We start from the raw sequence: 26,717 nt of genomic DNA, 5'->3' as shown, positions 1-26,717 counted from the left end.
AAGTGAAAGATCTGTATGACAAGAACTTCAATTCTCTGAAGAAAGAAATCAAAGAAGATCTAAGAAGATGGAAAGATCTCCCATGCTTGTGGATTGTGAGGATTAACTTAGTAAAAATGGCCATCTTGCCAAAAGCAATCTACAGATTCAACACAATCCCATCAAAATTTCAAATCAATTCTTCATAGAGATAGAAAGAGCAATTTGGAAGTTTATTTGGAATAACAAAAAACCCAGAATAGCGAGAACTATTCTCAACAATAAAAGAATTTCTGGGGGAATCCCTGTCCCTGACTTCAAATTGTATTACAAGGCAATAGTGATAAAAACTGCATGGTATTGGTACAGAGACAGGCAGGAAGATCAGTGGAATACAATTGAAGATCAAGTAATGAACTCACACAGCTATGGTCACTTGACCTTTGACAAAGGAGCTAAAACCATCCAGTGGAAAAAGGACAGCATTTTCAGCAAATGGTGCTGGCTCAACTGGAGGTCAGCATGTAGAAGAATGCAAATTAATCCATTCTTATCCCCTTGTACAAAGCTCAAGTCCAAGTGGATAAAGGACCTTCACATAAAACCAGATACACTGAAACTAATAGAAGAGAAGGTGGGGGAAGACCCTTGAATACCTAGGCACAGGGGAAAAGTTCCTGAACAGAACACCAATGGCTTATGCTCTAAGATCAAGAATTGACAAATGGGACCTCATCAAATTGCAAAGCTTCTGTAAGGCAAAGGACACTGTCAACAAGACAAAACGGCAACCAACAGATTGGGCAAAGATCATTAACAATCCTACATCCAACAGAGGACTAGTATTGAATGTATACAATAACTCAAGAAATTAGACTCCAGACAACAAAATAACCCCATTAAAAATGGGGTACAGAGTAAACAAAGAATTCTCCACTGAGGAATGTAGAATGGCTGCGAAGCACCTTAAGAAATGTACAACATATTCAGTCATCAGGGAAATGCAAATCAAAACAATCCTGAGATACCACCTCACACCAGTCAGAATGCCTAAGATCAAAAACTCAGGTGACAGTAGATGCTGGTGAGGATGTGGAGAAAGAGGACACTCCTTCATTGTTGGTGGGGTTGCAAGCTGGTACAACCACTCTTGCAATAAATCTGGTGGTTCCTCAGAATATTGGACATAGCACTACCTGAGGACCTAGCTAGACCACTCCTGGGCATATACCCAGAAAATGCTCCAACATATAACAAGGACATATGCTCCACTATGTTCATAGCAGCCTTATTTATAATAGCCATAAGCTGGAAAGAACCCAGATGCCCTTCAACAGAGGAAGGGTTACAAAAATGTGGTACATTTACACAATGGAATATTACTCAGCTATTAAAAGTAATGAATTTGAGAAATTCTTAGGTAAATGGATGGAACTAGAAAATATCATCCTGAGTGAGGTAACCCAATCACAAAAGAACACACATGGTATTTACTCAGTGATATGCGGATATTAGCCCAAAAGTATGAAACAACAAAGATTCAACTAACAGACCACATGAAGCTCATGAAGAAGGAAGAACAAGTGTGGATGCTTACATCTTACTTAGAAGGAGTAACAAAATACCCAAGGGAGCAAATATGGAGACAAAGTGTGGAACAGAAACTGAAGGAGAGGATGTCTGGAGACCATTCCACCTGGGTATTATCCCCATGTACAGTCACCAAATATAGATGCTGATATAGATGACAGAAAGTGCATGCTGACAGGAGTCTGATATGGCAGTCTCCTTAGAAGTCCCCCAGAGTCTGACATACCCAGAGGCAGATACTCACAGCTAACCATTGATCTGATTAAGGATTTCCAATGGAAAAGTTAGAGAGAAGACTGAAGGAGCTGAAAGGATTGGTGGCCCCATGAGGAGAGCAACAATACCAACCAACCAGAGCTCCCCATGGTCTAAACCACCAGCCTAGGAGCACATCAGGAGGGACCCATGACCTAGCTATATATGTAGGGGAGGATGGCCTTTTTGGGCATAGGTGGGAGAGGAGATCTTTGCTCCCATGAAGGCTGAACACTGAGTGGGGGGGAATCTGAGGGTATGGTGGTGGGAGTGGGGGGCAGGTGGGGGTACACCCTCATAGAAGCAGGAGGAGGGGGGTGGGATATGTGGTTCCTGGGTGGTGAGGGGAATGGTGTAAGGGGATAAAATCTGAAATACAAATATAACATCCATTAAAAATGGGGAAAAAAGAAAATATGTTAGAACCAACATGTTTAATAAAATGTCAGCCCTCTAAAAAATTATCTTAATAGTAAAATTTGTTTTGAGAATTGTATATTGCAGAATACACAGCCTTGGTGTATCTACTCATCAAGCAAGCTGAGCAGACTTGCTCAAACCTCTGATGTCCTGGAATTCCATCTGGATGCAGTGAAAACACAGCATTTGGGCTGGAGAGATGGCTCAACGGTTAAGAGCACTGACTGCTTTTCCAGAGGTCCTGAGTTCAATTCCCAGCAACTACACCGTGGCTCACAACCATCTGTAATGGGATCCGATGCCCTCTTCTGGTGTGTTTGAAGACAGCAGCAGTGTACTCCATACATTAAATGAATAACTAAATCTTTAAAAAAAAAATAACACAGCGTTAGAGGCTTATCAATTTACCGTTCCCCCAACCCCTCTTCTAATATCTCAATGCTTGTAATCAGCTTGAAGAAGTTAATGAAGAGTTAGCACCCCTATTCCCTGGGCTTTGGGACTAAGGTGGTTAATATTGGGCTGTCTTTCTAGGGAAAAGTAGTGGTTTTGTTGGAATAGAGAGTATTAGCTAGGATTTATTGCATAGCCATAACCTATTGGTAGAAATATGTATAATTGTTATCAAGATGAAGTTATAATTTATTAAATGGTACAAATTTTACTTTGATTCCAAATTTAAGGTTTTCACTGGTATGAGCTTCTTATTGATATAAAAGTGAGATGAATATTGTTACTCTCATAGGCATTGTGCCTGTATAACACATCTAGGAATACAAGGCTTAGACACAGTCCTTCTTTAACTTTTTTAAAACTGATATGAGATGCTTAGCCTGTCAGTTAAAGGCCTATAGCAAATTCATAGCTTGGAGTTTATTGTTAGGGTGTTTTCTATATTTTATTTAGAAATAGCTGAGAGGAATGGACAGACAACAGTCCAGACTACTTTACATGGATAGTTGGTTTTCAAAATGTCAGAAGTCCACAGAATTGACTTTACTAACATTTCTGTAGTAATCTTCATTTTGATTAGAGATCTGTCTGCTCCTGACCGCTTCCTGTCTTGGATGCTAAGAAGAAATTGAGCATCTTTGGAGTTACTCCAGTTGTGGTGAGACAGCCACTAAGCAAGAATTGCCTCTTTCCATCTACAGACAAATTACTGTCCAGAAAAGGACACACTTGCAGAATAGTCGACTGATTATATCTGCCAAGACAGAGTAATCAGCCCTTAATAATTCTGCATCACTAAGGTCTGTCAGATGATCCTGGGCCAGAAGGCTGAAGATCCGATGCTCCAACATTTTGTAGTATAGGGACTGTCCAGATGTTCAGCTGTCTCTATAAATTCGGTAAGTTTTAGAAGCTATGGTTTGTGCTTCTCATAATTTCAGTTAACTCAGTCATTCTGAATTTCTGATGGGGTTGAAACCTTATAGCCTCATAGCCAATCCTGGCTATTTACTTTGAGAAAAAAGATGTGAGAGGATGGTTTTCAGCTGACATTCATTCTAAAGCCAAGAAAAAGCCAGGTTCAGAACTAAGTGTTTTAGTTAGGAGAGATGACAGAGATTCTGTCAACAAAATGATAGACTGGGTATTAGGACTATCTTGTACCTCACTGGTACAAATTAGTATAATTATGCTCTAATTGTATTTTGAGAGAAAAGTGTTATTTTAACAGGAAGGGTGATATGTAGGAGGAGCTAAGGTGGGAGGAGTACTGAGAGGAAGAGAAGGAGTAAGGAGAGGAGGAGAAGAAGGAGAGGAGAAGCTAGGTGATGAGAGAGAGAGAAAGAGAGGGGGAAATGGAGGCAGATGTTCACGTGTCTCCACCAGTCAAAGATAGTAGATATATCTTGGTTGGGTATTGGGTTACACTTCCGATTGAGCATTACCAAACTAATAATCCCTTTGATTAACTTTTTAAAAAAGTTGTATAAAAGCAAAAAGGCAAAGGGGCCATGGGATAGGGGCTTTCTAGGGAGGGGAAATGGGGAAAGGGGATGGCATCTGAAATGTAAATAAAATACCCAATTAAAAAAGAGTTGCCTCTTTTCATCTACAGACAAATTACTGTCCAGAAAAGGACACACTTGCACAATAGTTGATTGATTATATCTGCCAAGACAGAGTAATCAGCCCTTAATAATTCTGCATCACTAGGTCTGTCAGATGATCCTGTCAGATGATCAGACTCTCCGACCTTTTGTAGTATAGGGACTGTCCGGTGTTCAGTGGTCTCTGTAAATTGGCTAAGTATTAGAAGGTATGCTTTGTGCTTCCCATAATTTCAGTTAATTCAGTAGTTCTTGACTTTTGACAGAGTTGAAAACTTATAGTCTCCTAGCCAATTCTGGCTATTTACTTTGAGAGACAAGATTTAAGAGGATGGTTTTCAGCTGACATTCATTCTAAAGCCAAGAAAAAAAGTCATGTTCAGAACTAAGTGTTTTAGTTAGGAGAGATGATAGAGGTTATGGTTAGTTAACAAAATGATGGACTGGGTATTAGGTCTATCTTGTCCGTTATTAACCAAAATTGGTATAGTTATCCTCTAATTGTATTTTGAGAGAAAAGTGTTATTTTAACAGGAAGGGTGATATGTAGGAGGAGATAAGGTGGGAGGAGTAAAAAGAGGAGGGGAAGGAGAAGAGCTAGGTGATAAGAGGGAAGAGAATAGAAGGGGAGAGAGCGAGAGCGAGAGCGAGAGCGAGAGAGAGAGAGAGAGAGAGAGAGAGAGAGAGAGAGAGAACATGAAGGCAGATGTTCACGTGTCTCCACCAGTCAAAGATAGTTGATATATCTAGGTTGGGTATTGGGTTACACTTCTGATTGATATTAAGCATTAACAAACTTATAAAGCCTTTGATTAATATTAAAAAATGTATAAAAGCAAAAAGGAAAAGGCGACATGGGATAGGGATTTTCTAGGGAGGGGAAATGGGGAAATGGGGTGGTACCTGAAATGTAAATAAAATATCCAATAAAAATGAGAAAAGAGAAAAAAGAAAAAAAAAGAAAATATCATTCTGATCAAGGTAACTTAGACCCAAAATGACATGCATGATATGTAATGACTGATGAGTGGTAATTATCCAAATATACAGAATACCTATTATACAACCCACAGACCATAATAAGTATAACAGCCAGAAAGCTCAAATGAAGATATGTCAATTCCACTTAAATGGGGGAAAATAATCATGCGGACAGAGGGAGGAAGGGACCTGGGTAAGAATGGGAAGTGGGAGGTTGAAAAATGAAGAGGCCAGGTTTAGGCTGGGTGCAACAGGAAAGAAACCCAGATAGGTAGGGGAATGTGTGTAAATATGTAGACTTTGGTGGTGGGAGTTCAGAGGATCCGCCTAGAAAATACCAGAAAGCAGGGAGACTCTCAAGACTCAATTGGAATGAATTTAGGCAAAATGTTCAACACTGAGGAGAGGAAACTCAAAGAATATACCTCCAGTAGATAGACATAGCCTGCAGTCAAGAGGTAGGATTCCCAACCCAAAGTCAAAATTTCTGACCCAGAATTGTTCCTGTTTATATAAACTGCAAGGACAAAATTGGGGAAGGCACTAATAGAAAGGTGGTCCAATGATTGGCTCAAATTAGGATGCAACTCATGAGGGGTGGGCACCAGGCCTGATGCTATTACTGATGCTATGATGAGCTTATAGACAGGAGACTCGCATGGATGTCCTCTGAGAAGCCCTCCTGGCAGCTGCCTGAGGCAGAAGCAGATACTTATACCCAACCATTGGACTGAATTTGGAGTCCTCTATAGTTGAATTTGGGGAAGGATTGAGGGAGCTTAATGTGAGAGCAACCCTATAGGAAGACCAGCAGTCTCTAATAACCCAGTCCTTGTGGAGATCCCAGAGCCGGAGCAACCAAGAGCATACACATGCTGTTCTGAGGACCGTGACACATATACAGCAGAGGTCTTCATGGTATGGCTTCTGTAGGAGATGTGCTTAATCCTGGAGATAATTGAGCCCCCAGTGAAGGGGAAGGCCTGTGGGGGTAACCTATGGTAGGGAAGAGGGAAGGAATATAGAGAATTATAGGAGGGGGCACCAGGTGCGGGGGAAATGAGTGGAATGTAAATAAATAAAAAAGTACACAAATAAGGACTTGCCCAAAACAAGAAAAAGCACAAACTTTTCTTCAAATAAGTTATAGTAACTTGATTGATATTGTGACAAAGAATCAGTCAGATTAATTATTATTGAATTACTAAAATACCTTAGCTAATAATTATTATGGGAAAGTTATATTTAAGTATAAATTTTCTTATTAGAAATGTTAATAAGGGAAATTGGTCTGATATTCTTTTTTGGTGGGTCTTTGTGTGGTTTAGGTATAAATATAATTGGGGCTTCATATAACAAATTGGGTAGTGTTCTTTCTCTTTCTATTTTGTTCAATAATTAGAAGATTATTGTTATTAGGTCTTCTTTGAAGAATTGAAAGAATTCTGTACCAATCCCATCTGATGTTAGTTTTGTTGTTGTTGAGAGACTTTTAATAACTGCTTCCATTTCTTTAGGGGTTATGGGACTGTTTAGATGGTTTATCTTATGCTGGTTTAACTTTGGTCCTGGTATCTGTCTAGAAAATTATCCATTTCATCCAGATTTTCCAGTTGTTGAGTATAGGCTTTTATAGAAGGATCTGATTATTTTTGAATTTGCTCAGTTTCTGTTGTTATGTCTCCCTTTTCATATATGATTTTTAAAATTTGGATACTGTCTATGTATCCTCCGGTTAATATGACTAAGGGTTTATCTATCTTGTTGATTTTCTCAAATAACAAACTCCTGGTTTTGTTGATTCTTTGGATAGTTCTTTTTGTTTCTACGTGCTTGATTTAATTTTGAGTTTGGACATTTCCTGCTATCTACTACTCTGGAGTGCATTTGCTTCTTTTTGATCTAGAGCTTTCAGCTGTGCTGTCAAGCTGCTAGTTTATGTTCCCTCTAGTTTCTTTTTGGAGGCATTCAGAGCTATGAGTTTTCCTCCTAACACTGCTTTCAATAGTTTGGGTATATTTTGCCTTCAATTTCATTAAATTGTAAAAAGTTTTTAATTTCTTTATTTCTTCATTGTCTAATTTTTCATTAAGTAGCATGTTGTTCAGCTTCCATATGTATGTGTGCTTGCTGTTGTTTTTGTTGTTATTGAATACCAGCATTTGGCCATGATGATCTGATAGAATGAGAGGGAGAATTTCAATATTCTTGTATCTGTTGAGTCCTGTTTTGTGACTGATTGTATGGTCAATTTTGGATAAGGTACCTGTGTTGGCAAGAAGTAGGTATATTCTGTTTTTCACCTTAGGATGAAATGTTTTATAGATATCTGTTAAATTCATTTGGTTCATAACTTCTCTTAGTTTCACTGTGTCTCTGTTTAGGTTCTGTTTCCATGATCTGTTCATTGATAAGAGTGGAGTTTTAAAGTCTCCCACTGTTATTGTGTGACTTGCAATGTGTGCTTTGAGCATTTCTACAGTTTCCTTTATAAATGTGGGTGCCCTTGCATTTGGAGCATAGATGTTCAGAATTGTGAGTTCATCTTGGTTGATGAGTATTTTACTTTGATGAGTATTAAGTGTCATTTAAAAAATCTATTTTGATAACTTTTGGTTGAATATCGATTTTATTCGATATTAGAATGGCTACTCCAACTTGTTTCTTTGGACCATTTGCTTAGAAACAATTTTTCCAGCCTTTTACTGAGGTAGTGTCTGTCTTTGTCACTGAGGTACATCTCCTGTATGCAGCAAATGATAGGACCTGTTTATGTATCCAGTTTGTCAGTCTATGTGTTTTTATTGGGGAATTGAATCCCTTAATGTTAAGAGATATTAAGGACCAATGACCATTGCTTCCCATTATTTTTGTTGTTAGATTTGGGATTATGTTTGTGTGGTTATATTCTTTCATGTTTGTTGGAAGAAGGTTACTTCCTTGCTTTTTTTAGGGTGTAGATTTTCTTGTTTTGGAGGTTTTTTTTTTTTATCTATTATCTTTTGTAGGGTTTGATTTGTAGAAAGATATTGTGTAAATTTGGTATTGTCATGGAATATCTTCAGTTTTCCACACATGTTAATTGAGAGTTTTGGTGGTTATTGTAGCCTGGGGTGGTATTTGTGTTCTTTTAGTGTCTTTATGACATCTCCCCAGGATCTTCTGGCTTTTAAAGTCTCTGTAGAAAAGTCTGATGTAATTTTGATAGGTCTGCCTTTATAAGTTCCTTCACCTGTTTCCCTTACTGCTTTTGATATTCTTTCTTTGTTTTGCTTATTTGTTGATTTGATTATTACATGATGGGGGTGGGGATTTCTTTTCTGGTCCAATCTATTTGGAGGTCTGTAGGCTTCCTGTATGCTTCTGGCTATCACCTTCTTTAGTTTAGGGATGTTACCCTCTATAATTTTGTTGAAGATATTTACTGGCCCTTTAAGTTTGAAATGTAAATAAATAAAATATCTAATGAAAGAAAAGAATAGAAAAGAAAGAAAAATGTATATACAAATGTTAAGGGAAGAATTTATTCACAGTAATCAAAAAGTGAGAAAAACCTGAACATTCACCAACTGGACATTAGAGAAATAAAAGGTGTATATTTACACAGAGGAATATAATTGGCAATAAAAAAATGAATCAACATACTTAAATGGGTGAACCTATAGAATATTGTAAGTGTAAAAATTCAAAAAATCACAGTTGCGTGGTCTCATTTATAGACAATATTCCAAAGAACCAAAACAGAAAGTCAAACAGAAAGTACCTTAGTGGCTGCTGATGGCCTGTGGTTTGCAAGACAAGGGGGAGTGACTATTACCCTGCATGGGGCTTCTTTATTTAGGGAAGAAATTATTCTAAAGTGGATTTTTAAGACAGTTACTCTACTTTGAGGATACATTAAAAGACATTCAACTCTATACCTATAAATGGGCATAAGGTGTTGTAAAGTGAGCTGGATAATTGCCAGGAATACTGATTAGGACCCTGACTTGTAAATGATACCTTACACAGAAAAGGAATACTTGTATAAGTGACTAAACAAAGGTTTAGGGGCAGGGAAAGTATCCTGAATTTTGCAGGTCAACTTTAAATGCAATCACATTGTGTCTGGAGACAGGGCATTTTTTCAGCTATGGTGGCGGATGATATATATATATATATATATATATATATATATATATATATATATATATATATATATATATATGTTGAGAGAGAGAGGAGAGAGAGAGAGAGGGAGAGAGAGGGAGAGAGAGAGAGAGAGAGAGAGAGAGAGAGAGAGAGAGAGCGAGATTGGTAATGCTAGGCATAGCACCCACTTGAAGGCAACCTTTTATTGGGGCTGTGGTCCTGCCAACACCTGATTGTGACTCATCATGTTGACCTTGGACTTCTGGTTTCCAGGTCTGTGAGAGAATAAAGTTTTATTGTTTTCAGAAACTAATTTTGTTAGTAATTTGTTGTAGCAAAAATAAAAAATAATGTTTGAATTAAATCCTAAAAAAGCTCTTACCAATGGAAAAATGTTAATATTGGTAAATAAATGAATATAAAGACTGCTGAGTAAAATAACTACTGAAAGTTCAAGTAGACTTCAGGTATGAAAATGACTTTGGGCTAGGACAGGGAAGTAGGCTCAGATATTTTGGTCATCCTGTTAAGCCTTTAGAAACAGTGATCACAGGACTTTGTTTATTGCCTTGCTTGTTCTTTGACTATTTTGTGTTTATTGTCTTGTTTGTTCCTTGATTATTTGCACATATTATATTGCTAGTTCCTCAACGTAGAACTGAGCTGAATACTTGCATATAATTAAAATGGTATAAATGCAAAATGGAAGAGGTTGGATGAAATAGGGGGTTTCTAGGGAGAGAAAATGGGAAAGGGTATGACATCTGAAATGTAAATAAATAAAATATCCAAAAAGGGAAACTGATGACATAATACAGTACTGCAATCTCTTTCAAGATCACAAATCATGGTCCTTTAGAACTCAACATAGACTCCCAAACTACTATCTCTCTGGGTACAGTGGTAAGGGAGGAAATGTTTACTTTGCTTTATTGGCCCCAGGAAACTATATTGCTTAACCAGTAATAGAAATATATTCAGCTGGGATTACTTCAGAGATTCTGCTAATTATTGCAAATAGATGCCTCAGGTAAAGGTAAGAAAAGAAAGGGTGAAAATCAATTTCTACTGACAGCTGTGTTGAGCCTGCATTTACAATACTGATCTGCCTGTATTAAGTGGATAGCAGGTCACTGCAGTCACATACTCAGGTCTGTATAGGAATACAACAGCTTCTGGAAAAACAGAGCACCTAAGTGCAGAAAATGAAAACCATTCGTCTGTTTCTGTCTTTAGAAGATCATTGTTTCTGCATCCTTTCTCTGTGACAAGTCATGGTGTGTGGTCAGTTTTGATTTCTGCTTTCTACTCTTCAGTTTTAAAGGGGACAGGAAGGATCTGCTCCCTCTAAAGACAGTGATTTCAGGAATGTGAAATGTCAAGCTTGTGTTACATTTCATTCTGAAGGAGAAAGGAAAGATGGCTTCTTCTCAGGTAAATGTATGCATGATTATCAGGAAGGTTGAATGTTCTTATAGAAATACTTCATTATCAGAACTTTCAACCCTTCCCTATGCTCAATCACATTTACAGAGCTATTTTTTTATATGACTGTTTATATGACTTTCAGTATTAAGTCTTCAATATTTATTTTACTGGTGTGCTAAAGACAGTTTTTTTCCTGAATCCAAAATAATTTTTTCAATATAACTTTTAGAAATGAAAATATAACCTGAAAGTCATAAAGTTTCTGATAGCAAAGGTGAATATACATGATGGCTATGATGAACGTATAATTGATTTCTACACAGAGGCACTTGGGTCTTTATTTGTCTGTGGATATGGCCCATGTTTCATGAATCTTATATCTGAATACCTATTGCAGTAATTCCCAGTTTTCTACTGTTGCAGCCTTATAATTCAGTTCCTTATGGTGTGTTGAACCCAAGTATAATTTAATTTTTATTGACAACTCATATTTGTAATTTTGCTACTGTACAAGGCCTAATTCAAATATCTCTGCTTTGTGGTTCCTTAGGCAACTACCATCATATCATTTAGGGGATCGTACCATTTGATCCCCAAAGGGGTTACCACTCATAGATTGACAATTGATGGCATATTAAATCTTTGCAGAGATGTCTCATCATTACCTCACTGAGGGGATAACTTATCAGAAATACATACTAGTTATTGATAGCAGACTAAGTTGTATAATTAACCAATCTTACCTTTGGGTGAAGTATAGAACTTGGCCAATGAACACAAGTGGATACTGTTAATTTTAATTTCAGGGTCAATTAACTTTCATGGATGTGGCTATCAAGTTCTCTAAGGAGGAGTGGGAATGTCTGGATTCTTCTCAGAAGGCTTTGTACAGAGATGTCATGTTGGAGAATTACAACAACCTTGTTTCTGTGGGTAAGAATATTTTTCTTCTATATTTTCTACAACACGTTTGGGATGTGTAAACATCCTAGTAGTGTTTTTGTCTGACTTCCATTAGACAGTGTCCAAAATTTTTATAGTTATTGGTTACTTTCTTATTTCTAGCTAATATGTTATGTACCTTTACCTTGATTTTACATTTAACATAATGATCCTTCTGTCTTATATGTTTTTGGAATAAGCGTTCAGCAGTGTTTATATGTGAATCCACGTTGACTCACACAGTCATTTTTTTATTAGGGATGTAATTTAAAAAAGTAATTCAGAAATTTACCATTTATTGAGTTATAAAGACTAAAACATTTTGAAGGATGTAATCATAACAAAAGTCATTCATGCATCATTTATACTTTGTGAGTTTACCTACATGGCAGAATACTGTGTTAGTATTCAACTACATTTAATAGCATATCTGTATGTGCTTTTGAATGTACAGGTGTTGCTGTTTCAAAACCAGAGATGATTACCTGCCTTGAAGCAAACAAAGAACCCTGGATTGTTGATAGAAATGAGACAGAAGGAAGAGCACCAGGTAATCTATAGGGAAGAAACATTTTCTGTGATGATTCTAAATCAGGGAAAAATTTAGTCCTGCTTAGAAAAACTCTTCAATCAAAATTATTTCTAAGAAGTTCTTTTTGGATAATACAGAAATGGAATAGTACACCATGGATATCATATGATTTTGGACTTATTTGAACAAAACAGAGATCATTTCAAATGGGGCATATTATATATAGTTTAAAAAGTTGTAGAAGACTATTTCATATTCTAATTCAACTCAGTATTTTTTCTTTTTATTCTTTAATCCTTTTTTATAGATCAGTCTTTATTCCCCTACCTGTATGGCTCCCCAACTGCTTTCTATCCCACACCTCTTCACCATCCACCTTCTCCAAGAGGATGTCCCCACTTTGCCATTCCTATCCCACCAGAACTCTCCACTCTCTTGGGCCTCAAGTCTCTAAATGATTAGCTACTTCTTTCTCTTTGCTCAGACCAGGACGTTCTCTGGTGTATACTTGATGGGAGTGTCATATACACTGGTGTATGATACCTAGTTAGTGGCTGAGTGTTGAAGACATCTTGGAGGTTTAGTTTAGTTAAGACTGCTGGTCTTCCCATGGGCCCATCCCCCTACTCAGCTTCCTCCAGCTTTTCTGCAATTCAACAACAGGGGTTTCTGGCTTCAATCTACTGATTGGATGTTAGTATCTGCATCTGACTCTTTCATCTGCTTGTTGGGCCTTTCAGAGGGCAGCCATGCTGGGCTCCTCTTTGCAAGTACACCACAGCATCAGTAAGAATGTCAGGCACCTGGGCCTCTCCTTGAGCTGGATCCCAATTAGTGACTATTGGTGGACCTCCTTTCTCTTATGCTCTGCTCCATTTTTGTCCTGCAGTTCCTTCAGACAGGAAAAAATCTGGGTCAGACCTTGTGACTGTGGGATGGCAACCCTATCCCTCCACTTGATGTCCTGTCCCTCCACTGGATGTGGACTCTAAAATCTACCCACCCCATTTGACCCAAGGTCACTCCCATTAAGTCCTGGGAGTCTATCACCCCCAGATCTCCAGTCCTTTCCAGTGGCTCTCCTCACCTCCTACCTCCTATAGTTGCCTGTTTCCATTTTTCCTTCTGGTCCTTAGGTCTTTAGTTCTCCTCCACCCCAGTACTTGATCATGTTCCCCCTTTCCACTTCCTGCCCTTCTCTCACCCAAGTTGCTCCCTTCCTCTGCCTCCCAGGATTGCTTTTCTTTCCCTTCCAAGTGGTATTGAGGCATCCTTACTTGGGACCTTTGTCTTGTTTTCCTTCCTGTGTTCTCTGGATTGTGTAGTAGGTTTTCTGTATTTTTTAAAATTAATATCCACTTATTTTTGAGTATATTCCATGCGTGTCCTTTTTGGATCTGAGTTACTTCCCCCAGAATGATATTTTCTATTTGCAAAATTCATGATGTCTTCATTTTTAATACCTGAGTAGTATTCAATTGTGCAAATGAACCAAATTGTCTGTATCCATTCTTCTGTTGAGGGGCATCTAGGTTGTTTTCAGCTTCTAACGATCACAAGTAGAGCCACTTTGAACATGATGAAGTATATGTCCCCATAGCATGGTGGGGAATCCCTAAAGTGTATACCCAAGAACTGTATAGCTGGGTATTCAGGTTCTATTTGCAGTTAGCTGAAGAACTCCAGATAGATTTCTAGAATAGCTGTACCAGTCTACAATCTTACCAGCAATGGAAGAGTGTTGATGATTTTTAATTTTCATTTATGATTTTGGTTTCTTTTTTAAAATGAAGTGTCCATAGTTGTTTGGATTCATTTCTGGGACTTCCATTTGACTCCATTGATCTGTTGTTTTGTTTTAATACCAATAGCAGGCAGATTTTATTACTATTGTTCTTTTGTACAGCTTGAAGTCAGAGATGTTGATTCCTTTAAATGTTCTTTTATTTTTTTAGGATTCATTTAACAATCCTGGGTTTTTCTCTTTTTAAAGGAAGTTTAGAATTTTTCTTTCAGAAATTGTATCAGAAATTTGATAGACATTGCATTGAATCTCTAGATTGGTTTTGGTGACAAGTTTTACTATTTAATCATACAATCCATGAACTTGAGAGATCTTTCCATCTTTTAGTATCTTCTTCAGTTTTGTTTTGCAGAGACTTCAACATCATGTTATAACAGGAATTTGCCTTGGTCGATTAGAGTTACAACAACTTATTGTATTTACTTCTGGATATGATGACGGCAGTTATTTCCCTCATTTCTTTCTCAGCCTATTTATCATTTGAATAAAAGTTGGGTACTGAGTTTTTGAGATAACTTTTTAAGTAGCCATTTTATTGAACAAGTTTTTTAGCTTTAGGAGTTCTCTGGTAGAAGTTTGTGGTCATTTGCATATACTGTCATATCATCTGCAAATAGCAATATTTTAAGTTCTTCATTTCAAAATTCTATCTTCTTGGTCTCCTTATATATATATTAGTGCTCTAACTAGAATGTCAAGTATTATATTGAGTAAATAAGGAGAGAGTGGAAAGCCTTACCTTGTCCCTGAGTTTACTGAGATTTCTTTAAGTTTCCCTCTTTTTAATTTGATGATAGATATTTGCTTTTTTGTATTCCCATTTTGGTGTCTAGGCATGGGCCTTGTATCCCTTCATGTGGTCTGTGAGTTGCATCTTGGGTATTGTGAGGTTTTGGGCTAATATAGTGGATACCATGTGTGTTCTTTTGTGATTTGGATACCTTACTTAGGATGGTATTTTCTAGATCCATCTATTTGCCCAAGAATTTCATGAATTCATTGTTTGTAATAGCTGAGTAATACTCCATTGTGTAAATGTACTACATTTTCTTTATCCATTCTTCTATTGAAGAACATCTGGGACTGCCAGGCAGTGGTGGGGCATGCCTTTTTCCATGAGATGCTGGAGGAGACAAGGGAACACTCAGGTAGAGAGAGAGTGCAGAGGGCTCCATGCCCTCTGCAGGGGGCCGCCTTATGTGCTGTGCCACCTAGGGTTTCCTGGTGCAAGCCTTTAATCCCAGCACTTGGGAGGTAGAGTCAGGTGGATTTCTGAGTGGGAGGCCAGCCTGGTCTACAGTCAGTTCCAGGACAGCCAAGGCTATACAGAGAAACCCTGTCTCGAAAAACCAAAAAACCAAAAAACCAAACCAAACAAACCAAACCAAAACAAAATAAACAAACCAGAGTGAAGAACATCTGGGTTCTTTCCAGCTTCAGGCTATTATAAATAAGGCAGCTGTGAACATAATGGAACACGTGTCCTTGTTATATGTTGGAACATATTTTGGGTATATGCCCAGGAGTGGCATAACTGGGTCTTAAGGTAATACTATGTCCAATTTTCTGAGGAACCGTCAGACTGATTTCCAAAGTGGTTGTTCAGGCTTGCAATCCCACCAACAATGGAGGAGTGTTCCTCTTTCTCCACATCCTTGCCAGCATCTGCTATCACCTGAGTTTTTGATTTTATCCATTCTGAGTGGTGTGAAGTAGAATCTCAGGGTTGTTTTGATTTGCATTTCCCTAATGACTATGGATGTTAAACATTTCTTTAGGTGCTTTTTGATTATTCCAGTTTCCTCAGCTGAGAATTTGTTGTTTATTTCTGTTCCCCAGTTTAAATAGGGTTATGTGATTATCTGGAGTTTAATTTTTTGAGTTCTTTGTTTATATTTGATAAGACCCCTCTATCATATGTAGGATTGTAAAGATCTTTTCCCAATTTGTTGGTTGCCATTTTGTCCTATTATCAGTGTCGTTTTCCTTACAGAAGCTTTATAAATTCTATGAGGTCTCTTTTGTCAATTCTTGATCTTAGATAATAAGCCATTGGTATGCTGTTCAGGAACTTTCCCCTGTGTCCATGTGTGGAGACTCTTCCCCACTTTCATTTCTCTTCGTTTTAGTGTATTTTGTTTTATGTTGAGGTCCTTGATCCACTTGGACATGAGCTTTGTACAAAGAGATAAGAATGGATTCCTTTGTATTCCTCTACATGACGACCTCCAGTTGAACCAGCACCACTCTTTGAAAATGCTGTCTTTTTTTTCCCCCACTGGATGGTTTTAGCTCCTGTGTAAAAGATGAAGTGACCATATGTGTGTGGGTTCATTTCTAGGTCTTCAATTCTATTCCATTGATCTTCTTGCCTATCTGTGTAACTATACCATGTAGGTTTTTTTTTTTTTTTTTTTTTAATTTTATCACTAGTGCTTCATAGTACAGCTTGAGGTCAGGGATGGTGATTCCTCTAGAAGATATTTTATTGTTGAGCATAGTTTTCACTATCCTAGTTTTTTTGTTATTACAAATGAATTTGAGAATAGAGTAACTCTGTGTAGAATAGAGTTGGAATTTTGATGGGGATTGCATTGAATTTTTGGGTTGCTTTCAGCAAGATGGCCATTTGTACTATATTAAACCTATCAATTCATAAGCATGGGAAATATTTTCATCTTGTGAGATCTTCAATCTCTTTCTTCTGGGACTTTCATAGAATCTTTCAGTTTTCATGAGATCTTTCAGTTGCTTGGTTAGATTCACACCAAGTTATTTTATATTATTTGTGTCTATTGTGAAGGGTGTCATTTCCCTAATTTCTTTCTCAGCCTGCTTATTGTTTGTGTAGAGGAAGGCTACTGATTTGTTTGAGTTGATTTTAAATCCAGCCACTTTGCTGAAGTTGTTTATCAGGTTTAGGAGTTCTCTGGTGGAAGTTTTAGGGTCACTTAAGTACACTATCATATCATCTGCAAATAGTCATATTTTGACTTCTTCCTTTACAATTTGTATGGCTTTAACCTTTTTTTTTTGTCCAATTACTCTGGGTAAGACTTCCAGTACTATATTAAATAGGGCAAGAGTAGGCAGCCTTGTCTAGTCCCTGATCTTAGTGGGATTGCTTCAAGTTTCTCTTTATTTAGTTTGATGTTGGCTACTGGTTTACTGTATATTGCTTTTATTATGTTTAGATATGGGCCTTGACTTCCTGATCTTTCCAGGCCTTTTTTGTTTGTTTGTTTTTTGTTTGTTTTTCTTTTCTTTTTTTATTGGATATTTTATTTGCATTTCAGGTGCCATCCCCTTTCCCCATCTCCCCTCCCTAGAAAACCCCTATCCCATGCCCCCCTTTTCTTTTATACAATTTTCTTAAAATGTTAATCAAAGGCTTTATAAGTTTGGTAATGCTCAATCAGAAGTGTAACCCAAGACCCAACCTAAATATAAAAACTATTTTTGACTGGTGAAGACACGTGAACATCTGCCTCCATGCCCCCCTCTTTCTCTCTCTTATCACCAAGCTTCTCCTCTCCTTCTTCTTCTCCTCTCCTTACTCCTTCTCTTCCTCTCAGTACTCCTTCCCCCTTAGTTCCTCCTACATATCACCCTTCCTGTTAAAATAAAACTTTTCTCTCAAAATACAATTAGAGCATAATTATGCCAATTTGTACCAGTGAGGTACAAGATAGTCCTAATACCCAGTACATCATTTTGTTGGCTAACCAGAACCTCTGTCATCTCTCCTAACTAAAACACTTAGTTCTGAACCTGTCTTTTTTCTTGCAAGCCTTTTACCTTGGAGGGATGTTGAATTTTGCCAAATGCTTCTCAGCATCTAGTGAGATGATGATTTGGTATTTTTATATTGAGTTTGTTTATACAGTGGTTTCTGTTGATGAATTTCTATGTATTGAACTATCCCTGCATTTCTGACATAAAACCTACTTGATGATGATGGATGATTGTTTTGATGTGTTCTTGTATTTTTTTGGAAGAATTTTATTGAGTATTTTTGCATCAATATTCATAAGGGGGATTGGTTTGATTTTCTCTTTCTTTGTTGGGTCTATGTGTGGTTTAATGTAATTGTGGCTATAATAAATTGGGTAGTGTTCCTTCTTTTTCTATTTTGTGGAATAGTTTGAAAGGAGTTTGTGTTAGGTCTTGGAAGGTCTGATGGAATTTTGTACTAAAACCATCTGGCTGTTTTTTGATGGGCAACTTTTAATGACTGCTGCTGTTCCTTTAGGGGTTATGAGGCTGCTTAGGTGGTATATTTGCTATTGATTTAACTTTGTTACCTGGTATCTGTCTAGAAAATTGTCCGTTTCATCCAGATTTTCCAGTTTTGTTGAGTATAGGCTTTTTAGTAGAATCTGAGCCTGGGGTGCCAAATCTTCATTAACTTCTTCAAGCTGATTATGGTTGTTGAAATATTAGAAAACGGGCAGGGGGAAGAGTAAATTGATAAGCCTCTGACACTGTGTCTTCACAGCTAGAATTCTAGGACATCAGAGTTTGAGCAGGTCTGCTCAGCTTGCTTGATGAGTAGATGTACTGAGGCTGTATATTCTGCAATATACAATTCTCAAAACAAACTTTAGTATCAAGATAATTGTTTGTTTGAATTCTGGAATCTAGTCTTCTGGAAGCTTGCCTCTGTCATGTCTAATCCATATAATTCTAGGAGTGTCTATGAGAGTGTGCTCCCACGGTCCTCCCATTTCCACCTCCCTGCTCTTGAATTTCCCAACACTATGGAATCCAAAGTTTCAGACACCAAGGCTGTCCAGTTCCACTGATACCTAACTCATTACCCCATACCCCCTCCTCCACTTACTATGGAGGGTGTGCTCCCCCCATCCTCCTATTACTGCCTTCTTGCCCTCAAAATTCCCCAACACTAGGGAATCCAAACTTTTAGGCACCAAGGCTGTCCTCTTCCCCTGATGCCTAGCAAGTCCTCACTCAACTACCTATACAGGTGGAGTCATGAGGCCCTCCCTTTGTGTTCTAGGGCTGGAGAATTTAGAATGGCTACTCCAGCTTCTTTCTTAGGGCCATTTTCTTGAAAAATTGTTTTCTAGCCTTTTACTCTAAGGTAAAATCTGTCTTTGTCACTCAGATGGGTTTCCTGTATGCAGCAGAAAGTGGGGTTCTGTTTACATATCCAGTCAATTAGCCTGTGTCTTTTAATTGGGGAATTGAGTCCATTGATGTTGAGATATTAAGGAACAGTGATTGTTCCCTCCTGTTATTTTTGTTATTAGAGGTGAAATTATCTTTGTGTGGATCTCTTCTTTTGGATTTGTTGGAAGAGGATTACTTTCTTGCTGTTTCTAGGGTATAATTTCCCTCCTTGTGTTGGAGCTTTCCTGCTATTATCCTTTGTAATGCTGGGTTTGTGGAAAGATATTGTGTAAATTTGGTTTTGCTGTGGAATATCTTGGTTTCTCCATCTATGGTAATTGAGAGTTTTGCTGGGTATAGTAGCCTAGGATGGCATTTGTGATCTCCTAGGGTCTGTATGACATCTGTCCAGCATCTTCTAGCTTTTATAGTATCTGTTGAGAAGTCTGGTGTAATTCTGATAGGTCTGCCTTTATATGTTACTTGGCCTTTTTTCCTTACTGCATTTAATATTCTTTGTTTTGTGCACTTGGTGTTTTGATTATTATGTAATGAGAGGTATTTCTTTTCTGGTCTAGTCTATTTGGTATTCTATAGGCTTCTTTTATGTTCATGAGCATCTCATTCTTCACATTAGGAAAGTTTTCTTCTATAATTTTGTTGAAGATATCTATTGGCCATTTAAGTTGTGAATCTTCACTCTCATCCATACCTATTATTATAATACCTTAGGTTTGTTCTTCTCGTTGTGTCCTGGATGTTTTGTGTTAAGAACTTTTTGATTTTCCATTTTCATTGACAGTTGTGTCAATATTTTCTATGGTATCCTCTGTACCTAAGATTCTTCTATCTCTTGTATTCTGTTGGTGATGCTTGCATCTATGATTCCTGATTTTTTTCCTAAGTTTTTCTAACTGCAGGGTAGTCCCCCTTTGTGATTTCTTGATTGTTTCTACTTCCATTTTTATGTCCTGGATGGTTTTGTTCAATTCCTTCACCTGTTTGGTTGTGTTTTCTTGCAATTCTTTATGAGATTTTTGTGTTTCCTCTTTAAGGGCTGCTACCTGTTTACCTGTGTTCTTCTCAAATTCTTTGAGAGTGTTACTTATGTCCTACTTAAGTCCTCTATCATCATCATTAGAAGTGATTTTAAATCTGAATCTTGCTTTCCTAGTGATATGGGGATTTCAGAAATTTCTTGTGTGGGAGACCTAGGTTCTAATGATTCCTAGTACCCTGGGTTGCTGATGCTTATGTTCTTGCGGTCACCTTTTGCCATCTGGATCTCTTTAGTGCTACCTGCCCTGTCTCTGACTAGATCCTGTTTTTCCTAAGATTTTTGTTGTATCAGAAATGTGTGGGGTGGGTGTTACTACTGGGGTTAGAGGTGGGGTCCAAGATTTGGTCAGTGCCTAGGCCCAGACTGGTAGGAACTAGCGCTCCAGGCCAGGTGTGACTTCCTGGGTCCTATTGAGTCCCAGTTACTCCCTGTTTGGGGTCAGTGTTGCTTTCTCCTTACTTAAGATACTGCCCAGATTAGAGCTCCTACAAGGCTTGCTTCCTCTGGGGCAGAGCTGCTGCCCAGGATCTGCTCAGTGCTCAGGCCCAGACTGGAAGGAACTAGTGCTCTGGGCCAGGAGTGACTTCCTGGGCCCTAGTGGGTCCCAGTTATTCCCTGTTTTGGGCTGGTGTTGCTTTCTCCTTACATAAGATACTGCCTGGGTTAGGGCTCCTGAAAAGCCTACTTCCTCTAGGTTGTGTGAGATTGGGGGCAGAGCTGCCAACCCCGGATCTTCTCAGTGCTCAGGCCCAGACCAGAAGGCCAGCTTCTGGTTTTGTTGATTTTTTTCTATAGTTCTTTTTGTTTTTACTTGGTTGGTTTCAGTCCTGAGTTTGATTATTTCCTGCCATCTACTACACATGGGTGTATTTGCTTCTTTTTGTTCCAGATCTTTCAGGTATGCTGTCAGGTTGCTAGTGTATGCTCTCTCCAGTTTCTTTTGTAGGTACTTAGAGCTATGAGTTTTTCTCTTAGCACTGCTTTTATTGTGTTACATGATTTGTGGTATGATGTACCATCATGTTTATTAAATTCTAAAAAGTCCTTAATTTTTTTCTTTATTTCTTCCTCGACCAAGTTATCATTGAGTTGAGTGTTGTTCGGTTTCCTTGTGTATGTGGTCTTTCTGTTGTTTTTGTTGATTTTGAAGACTAGCCTTAGTCCATGGTCATCTGATAAGATGCATGGGACTATTTCAATCTTCTTGTATCTTGGAGGCCTGCTTTGTGATGACTTATATTGTCTGTTTTGGAGAAGGTACCATGAGGTGTTGAAAATCAGGTAAAATCTTTTGTTTTAGGATGAAATGTTCTATAGACATCTGTTAACTCCATTTGTTTCATAATTTCTCGTAGTTTCACTGTGTCTCTGTTTAGTTTATATTTTCATGATTTGTCCACTGAAGAGAGTGGGGTGTTGAATTCTCCCACTATTATTCTGTGAGGCACAATGTGTGCCTTGAGCTCTAGTAAAATTTCTTTTATGAATGTGGCTTCCCTTGCATTTGTAGCATATATATTCAGAATTAAGAGTTCATCTTGATAGATTTTTCCTTTGATAAGAATGAAGTGTCCTTCCTTATCTTTTTTGATATTATTTGGTTGAAAGTTGATTTCATTTGATATTAGAAGGAATACTTCAGCATGTTTCTTGGGCCCATTTGCTTCAAAAATTGTTTTTCAGCCTTTTAGTCTGAAGTTTGTCTTTGTCACTGAGGTGCATTTCCTGTATGCAGCCAAATTCTGGTTCCTCTTTAAGTATCCAGCCCATTACTCTATGTCTTTTTATTGGGGAATTGAGTCCATTCATTTTAAGAGATATTAAGGAAAAGTGTTTGTTGCTTCCTATTATTTTTGTTATTAGAGGTGATATTATGTTCGTGTGCCTATCTTTTTTTGCACTTGTTGGAAGATTACATTATTGTCTTTTCTAGGGTGTAGTTTCCCACCTTGTTTTTGAGTTTTTCATCTATTATCATTTACAGGACTGGATTTGTGGTGAGATATTTTGTAAATTTGGTTTTGTCATGGAATTTCTTGGTTTCTCTATCTATATTGATTGATAGTTTTTCTGGGTATAGTAGCCTATGCTGGCATTTGTGTTCTCTTAGGGTCTGTATGACATCTGTCCAGGATCTTCTGGCTTTTATAGTCTCTGGTGAGAGGTCTGGTGTAATTCTAATATGTCTGTCTTTATAAATTACTTGACCTTTTTATTTTACTGCATTTAATATTCTTTCTTTGTTTTGTGCATTTAGTGTTTTTATTATTATGTGACGGGACAAATTTCCTTTGTGATCTAGTCTATTTGGAGTTCTGTAGGCTTCTTGTATGTTCATGGGCATCTCTTTCTTTAGGTTAGGAAAGTTTTCTCTTATAATTATGTTAAAGAGATTTAATGCCTCTTTAATTTGGGAAACTTTGCTCTCATCTATACTTATGCTTCTTAGGTTTGGTCTTCTCATTTTGTTCTGGATTTCCTGAATGTTTTGGGCTAGGAGCTTTTTGAATTTTGCATTTTGCATTTTCTTTTCCTGTTGTTTCAATGTCTTCTATGGCATCTTCTGCACCTGAGATTTTTGGGGAAAAGATGGCTCACAGGCCAGAGTGTGCAGGTATGGAATACTCTGTTGCATTGGGGGGGGGGGGGTGTTGTTCCTGCTTGTCTGCCATGGCTCAGTTGGCTGAAACTGCAGCTCAGCATGGCAGAAGCATGCACAGGAAGTTCGACTGAGTGTGTTCATTGCACGGCATCAGGTGGGCTCTGCATTGTGAGAAGTGGCTGGGGACCCACCTGGTGGGGGGAGTTCTGGTTCAGTGGGCAGTGCAGGGCTCTTGAGTGGGAATCCCCAGGCCCAGAGGTGGCCAGGGACTGATTGGCCTCAATTCTGGTGGTCCCAGGTGCTGTTTGGAGGCCTGGCAGAATGGAGACAAGGAGCACCTGGTCTCATGATTGGCCCTTGGGCTGAGGGAGACAAGGCGGGAAGAGTCAGCTCTGGTGCCCTTCCCCGAGGGAGGTGTTCACTTTTTATAATAGCTTGGCTGGAAGGCTGCTGCTTGTTTGAAGATGTGGGTCCCACAGAGAAGCTCTCTACAATGGCAGGCCCCAATGGCACATGGAAATCCATGGGTTTTCATAAGCTTTATTGTTCATGAAGGGTAGTAGTTGAATCTGGATGTGCACTCCTGTGAAACTCAGGGCAGACCTGAGTCAAATAGGTAGGGAGAAGAGGGGAGGGTGTAGGGAAGAATGCTTAGTTGGCTATGACCTCTGGCCTTCAGGGATCTCATTAGTATGTAAATCTAGGGAAGGGCTATATTGCCCTACATGACTGAAAGGCACAGGTCAATGGAGATCTTAGACCACATGTCAGGAGTCTGGAATCTGGGAACATGGCGAGATCTGTGCCATCCCTCACAGGCAATGAACACCTGTTTGGTCCCCTGCTATCTCTAAGCTAGTGCTCTACAAAAATTCAAATCATCCTTTAAAGGTCCCACAGAGATTCTCTCTTCTATCTTTTGTATTTTGTTGGTGATGCTTGCATCTATGCCCCCTAATCTCTTTCCTAGATTTTCTATCTCCAGGGCAGTCTCCCTTTTTGATTTCTTTATTGTTTCTACTTCCATTTTTAGATCTTGAATGATTTTATTCAATTCTGTTAACTTTTTTATTGTGTTTTCCTATAGTTCTTTAAGAGATTTTTGTGTTTTTTCTTTAAAGGCTTCTTTCTGTTTACCTGTGTTCTCCTGTATTTCTTTAAGAGAATTTTTAAATGTCCTTTTAAAAATCCTTTATCATCATGATAAGAAGTGATTTTAAATCTGAAACCTGCTTTTCCTGTGTGATATGATATCTAGAACTTGCTATGTTAGGTGAACTGGGTTCTGATGATGGCAAGTAACCTGGTTTCTATTGCTTACATTGTTGTTCTTGCCTTTCACCATCTGGTTATCTCTAGTACTCCCTGTACTCACTGTCTCTGACTGAAGCCTGTCTCTCCTGTTTTCTTGGTTGTGTCAGAGCTCCTCAGAGTCCAGCTGTTTCTGTGATCTTATGATCTTGTGTGTCAGAGCTCATGGGAGTCAGGCTGCCTCTGTGATCCTCTAATCATATAATCCTAGGTGTATTGAAGCTCATGGGATTCTAGCTTCCTCTATGATCCTGGGGCTGTTAGAGCTAATCTGAGTCCAGATTTCTCTGGGTGTTGTAGGATTGGTTGCAGAGATAGTGCCTAAGGTCTGTTCAATGTACTGGCTCATATCAGAAGGAATCCATGCCAATGTGTCAGGGTATGGTGTCTTCACAGTAAGAAACCAGCTAGGAGTCAACTGCTCTGATTGCAGTGAATCCTCAACTGCTCTAAGTAAAGCAGATCCGCTGTTATGGGCTACTGTTCTGAGTGCAGATCCTCTAGGATGAGTCTGAATATGGTGTCTTTCTAGGAGCAGTCTACCTATGAGTCTGCCCAAACAGGAAGGACCAGGGGGAGAGGTGGAAGAAGAGTGGTATTTGGGAGGGTGGGGTTTCGGTGGGTGATTGGTTTCTAGTGTGCTGCAGCTGGTCTCTCAGCTGCGCTTCTGGGACTTCACATTGTGGTGGATTATTCTTACCAACTGCTCAGAGTGCAGCAGGTCCTCTGGCATAGGTCTGATTATGGAGTTTTCCTGTGAGCAGATCAGCTATGAGTTTGCTTAAGCAGGCAAGACAAGAGGAAGGGGCTGGGAGGGGAGTGGTATATGGGAATGCAGGGTTTTGGTGGGTGATGGGTCCCTAGTGTACCAACTCTGGTCTCCCAGATGCAGCTCTGGGACTTTGGGTTGAGAGGAAAGGTTCTTATCTACCATCTGAATATAGCAGACCCTCTGGTATGTGTTTGAATATGGTGTCTTCTTGGGAGCAGACCAGCTAAGAGTCTCATCGTCATGGTTTTTTTTTATCCAAAATGAAGTGGTGTTGGAGTTCTTCAGAGGCCTTTTCAAAAGTGTCCAATGTGATCATCATGATTTTTTTATTTCAGTTTATTTAAATAGAGGATTAAGTTAAAGGAGTTTCATATGTTGAATAATCCCTGCATGCCTGTGCTAAAGTCTACTTTATTTTGTTGGATAATATTTTTATAGTGTTTCTGGGTCCTATTTGCAAGCATTGTATTGAGTATTCTTTCATCAATGTTTATAATTAAAAGTAGCCTGGAATTAAGCCTGGTTGTTGAGTCTTCATGTGGTTTAGGTACCAGGATGACTGTGTTCTCAGAGAATGAGTTTGGCAATGTTCTTTCTGTTTTAATTTTGGAATAGTTTGAGATGGATTGGTATTACATTTTATTTAAAAGTTTAGTAGAATTATATGCCAAAACTATCTGGTCATGAGATTTTTATTGTTTTTGTGGTTGTTGTTTTGAGATTTTCATGACTGCCTTATTTTTTAAGGAGTTATAAGGCTTTTTAGATTGCTTTTCTTTTCCTTTTTTTTAAAATAATTTTTTATTAGATATTTTATTTACACATCAGATGCCATCCCCTTTTGTTGTCTAATTGTTCTAACTAGAACATCATATACAATATAGACTAGATAGAGTGGGAGTGGAGAGCCTTGTCTTGATTTTATTTGGATTGTTGTTTATTTCCATTTAATTTGATATTGACTGTTGGTGTGCAATATACTGCTTTTTTATTAATCATTTTAATAAATTAAATTTTAAATGATATCCTCCTCACTGGTTACATCTCCACAATACCCCATTCCATTCTCTATCTCCCCCTTCCCCTTTTCTTCTATGAGAGTGAGTGTTTCTCCACCGATTGATACCCTTCTGCCTCACTCCTCTATTATCATCCTACTCTGGACATTAAGCTTCCCTCCCCTCCCATAGGTCTCAGATAAGGCCATGGTCTGCTACATCTGTATCTGGAGGCATGGCTCTTTCCATGTATATCCTTTGGTTGGTGTTTTAATCCCTGGGAACTCTGGGTGGTTTAGTTAGTTAATAGGAAGCTTAACCCTCTTCTATTCCTATTATTTGTTGGTTTGTTTTCTGAATATCCTGGATATCTTTTTGTTATTTCTTTTATTATTATTGATTATTATTATTATTATCAAATCATAATTTTTACTTTTTAACACGGGGGTTATAAACACAAAAATGCAGAATGTGGGGAAGGGGATGACACAGGAGCATAGGTGTTCTGGAGGAGTACAGATATCTTTCAGCACATATCCTGGATATTTTTGTTTAGGAACTTTTCTACTTTGGATTTTTCTTTAACTGTTGTATCAATAGCTTCTAAGGCATCTTTTATACCAGAGATTCTCTCTTCCTTCTTTCACATTCTGTTGGTGCTGCTTGCATCTGTATCTCCTGATCTCTTTCCTAAGTTGTCCATCTCCAGGGTTGCATCC

At 38.3% G+C, this 26,717-nt stretch overlaps 1 protein-coding gene across 1 annotated transcript in view; it reads left to right on the top strand.

Annotated features, from left to right (window-relative positions):
- Window positions 1–10,835: 10,835 nt before the first annotated feature.
- LOC117716424 (uncharacterized) overlaps window positions 10,836–26,717 on the top strand; it is a 42,173-nt gene continuing 26,291 nt past the window's right edge. Inside the window, exons 1-3 of the mRNA XM_076941734.1 lie at window positions 10,836–10,850; window positions 11,651–11,777; window positions 12,241–12,336. Of these exons, the coding sequence (XP_076797849.1) occupies window positions 10,836–10,850; window positions 11,651–11,777; window positions 12,241–12,336 (238 nt within the window). The remainder of the gene's footprint in view (window positions 10,851–11,650; window positions 11,778–12,240; window positions 12,337–26,717) is intronic.

This window comes from Arvicanthis niloticus, chromosome 10 (assembly GCF_011762505.2).
Source record: "Arvicanthis niloticus isolate mArvNil1 chromosome 10, mArvNil1.pat.X, whole genome shotgun sequence".
Taxonomy (NCBI): Eukaryota; Metazoa; Chordata; class Mammalia; order Rodentia; family Muridae; genus Arvicanthis; species Arvicanthis niloticus.
Note: the sequence above shows the minus strand (reverse complement) of the source record. Positions and strands in the feature narration are given on the sequence as shown.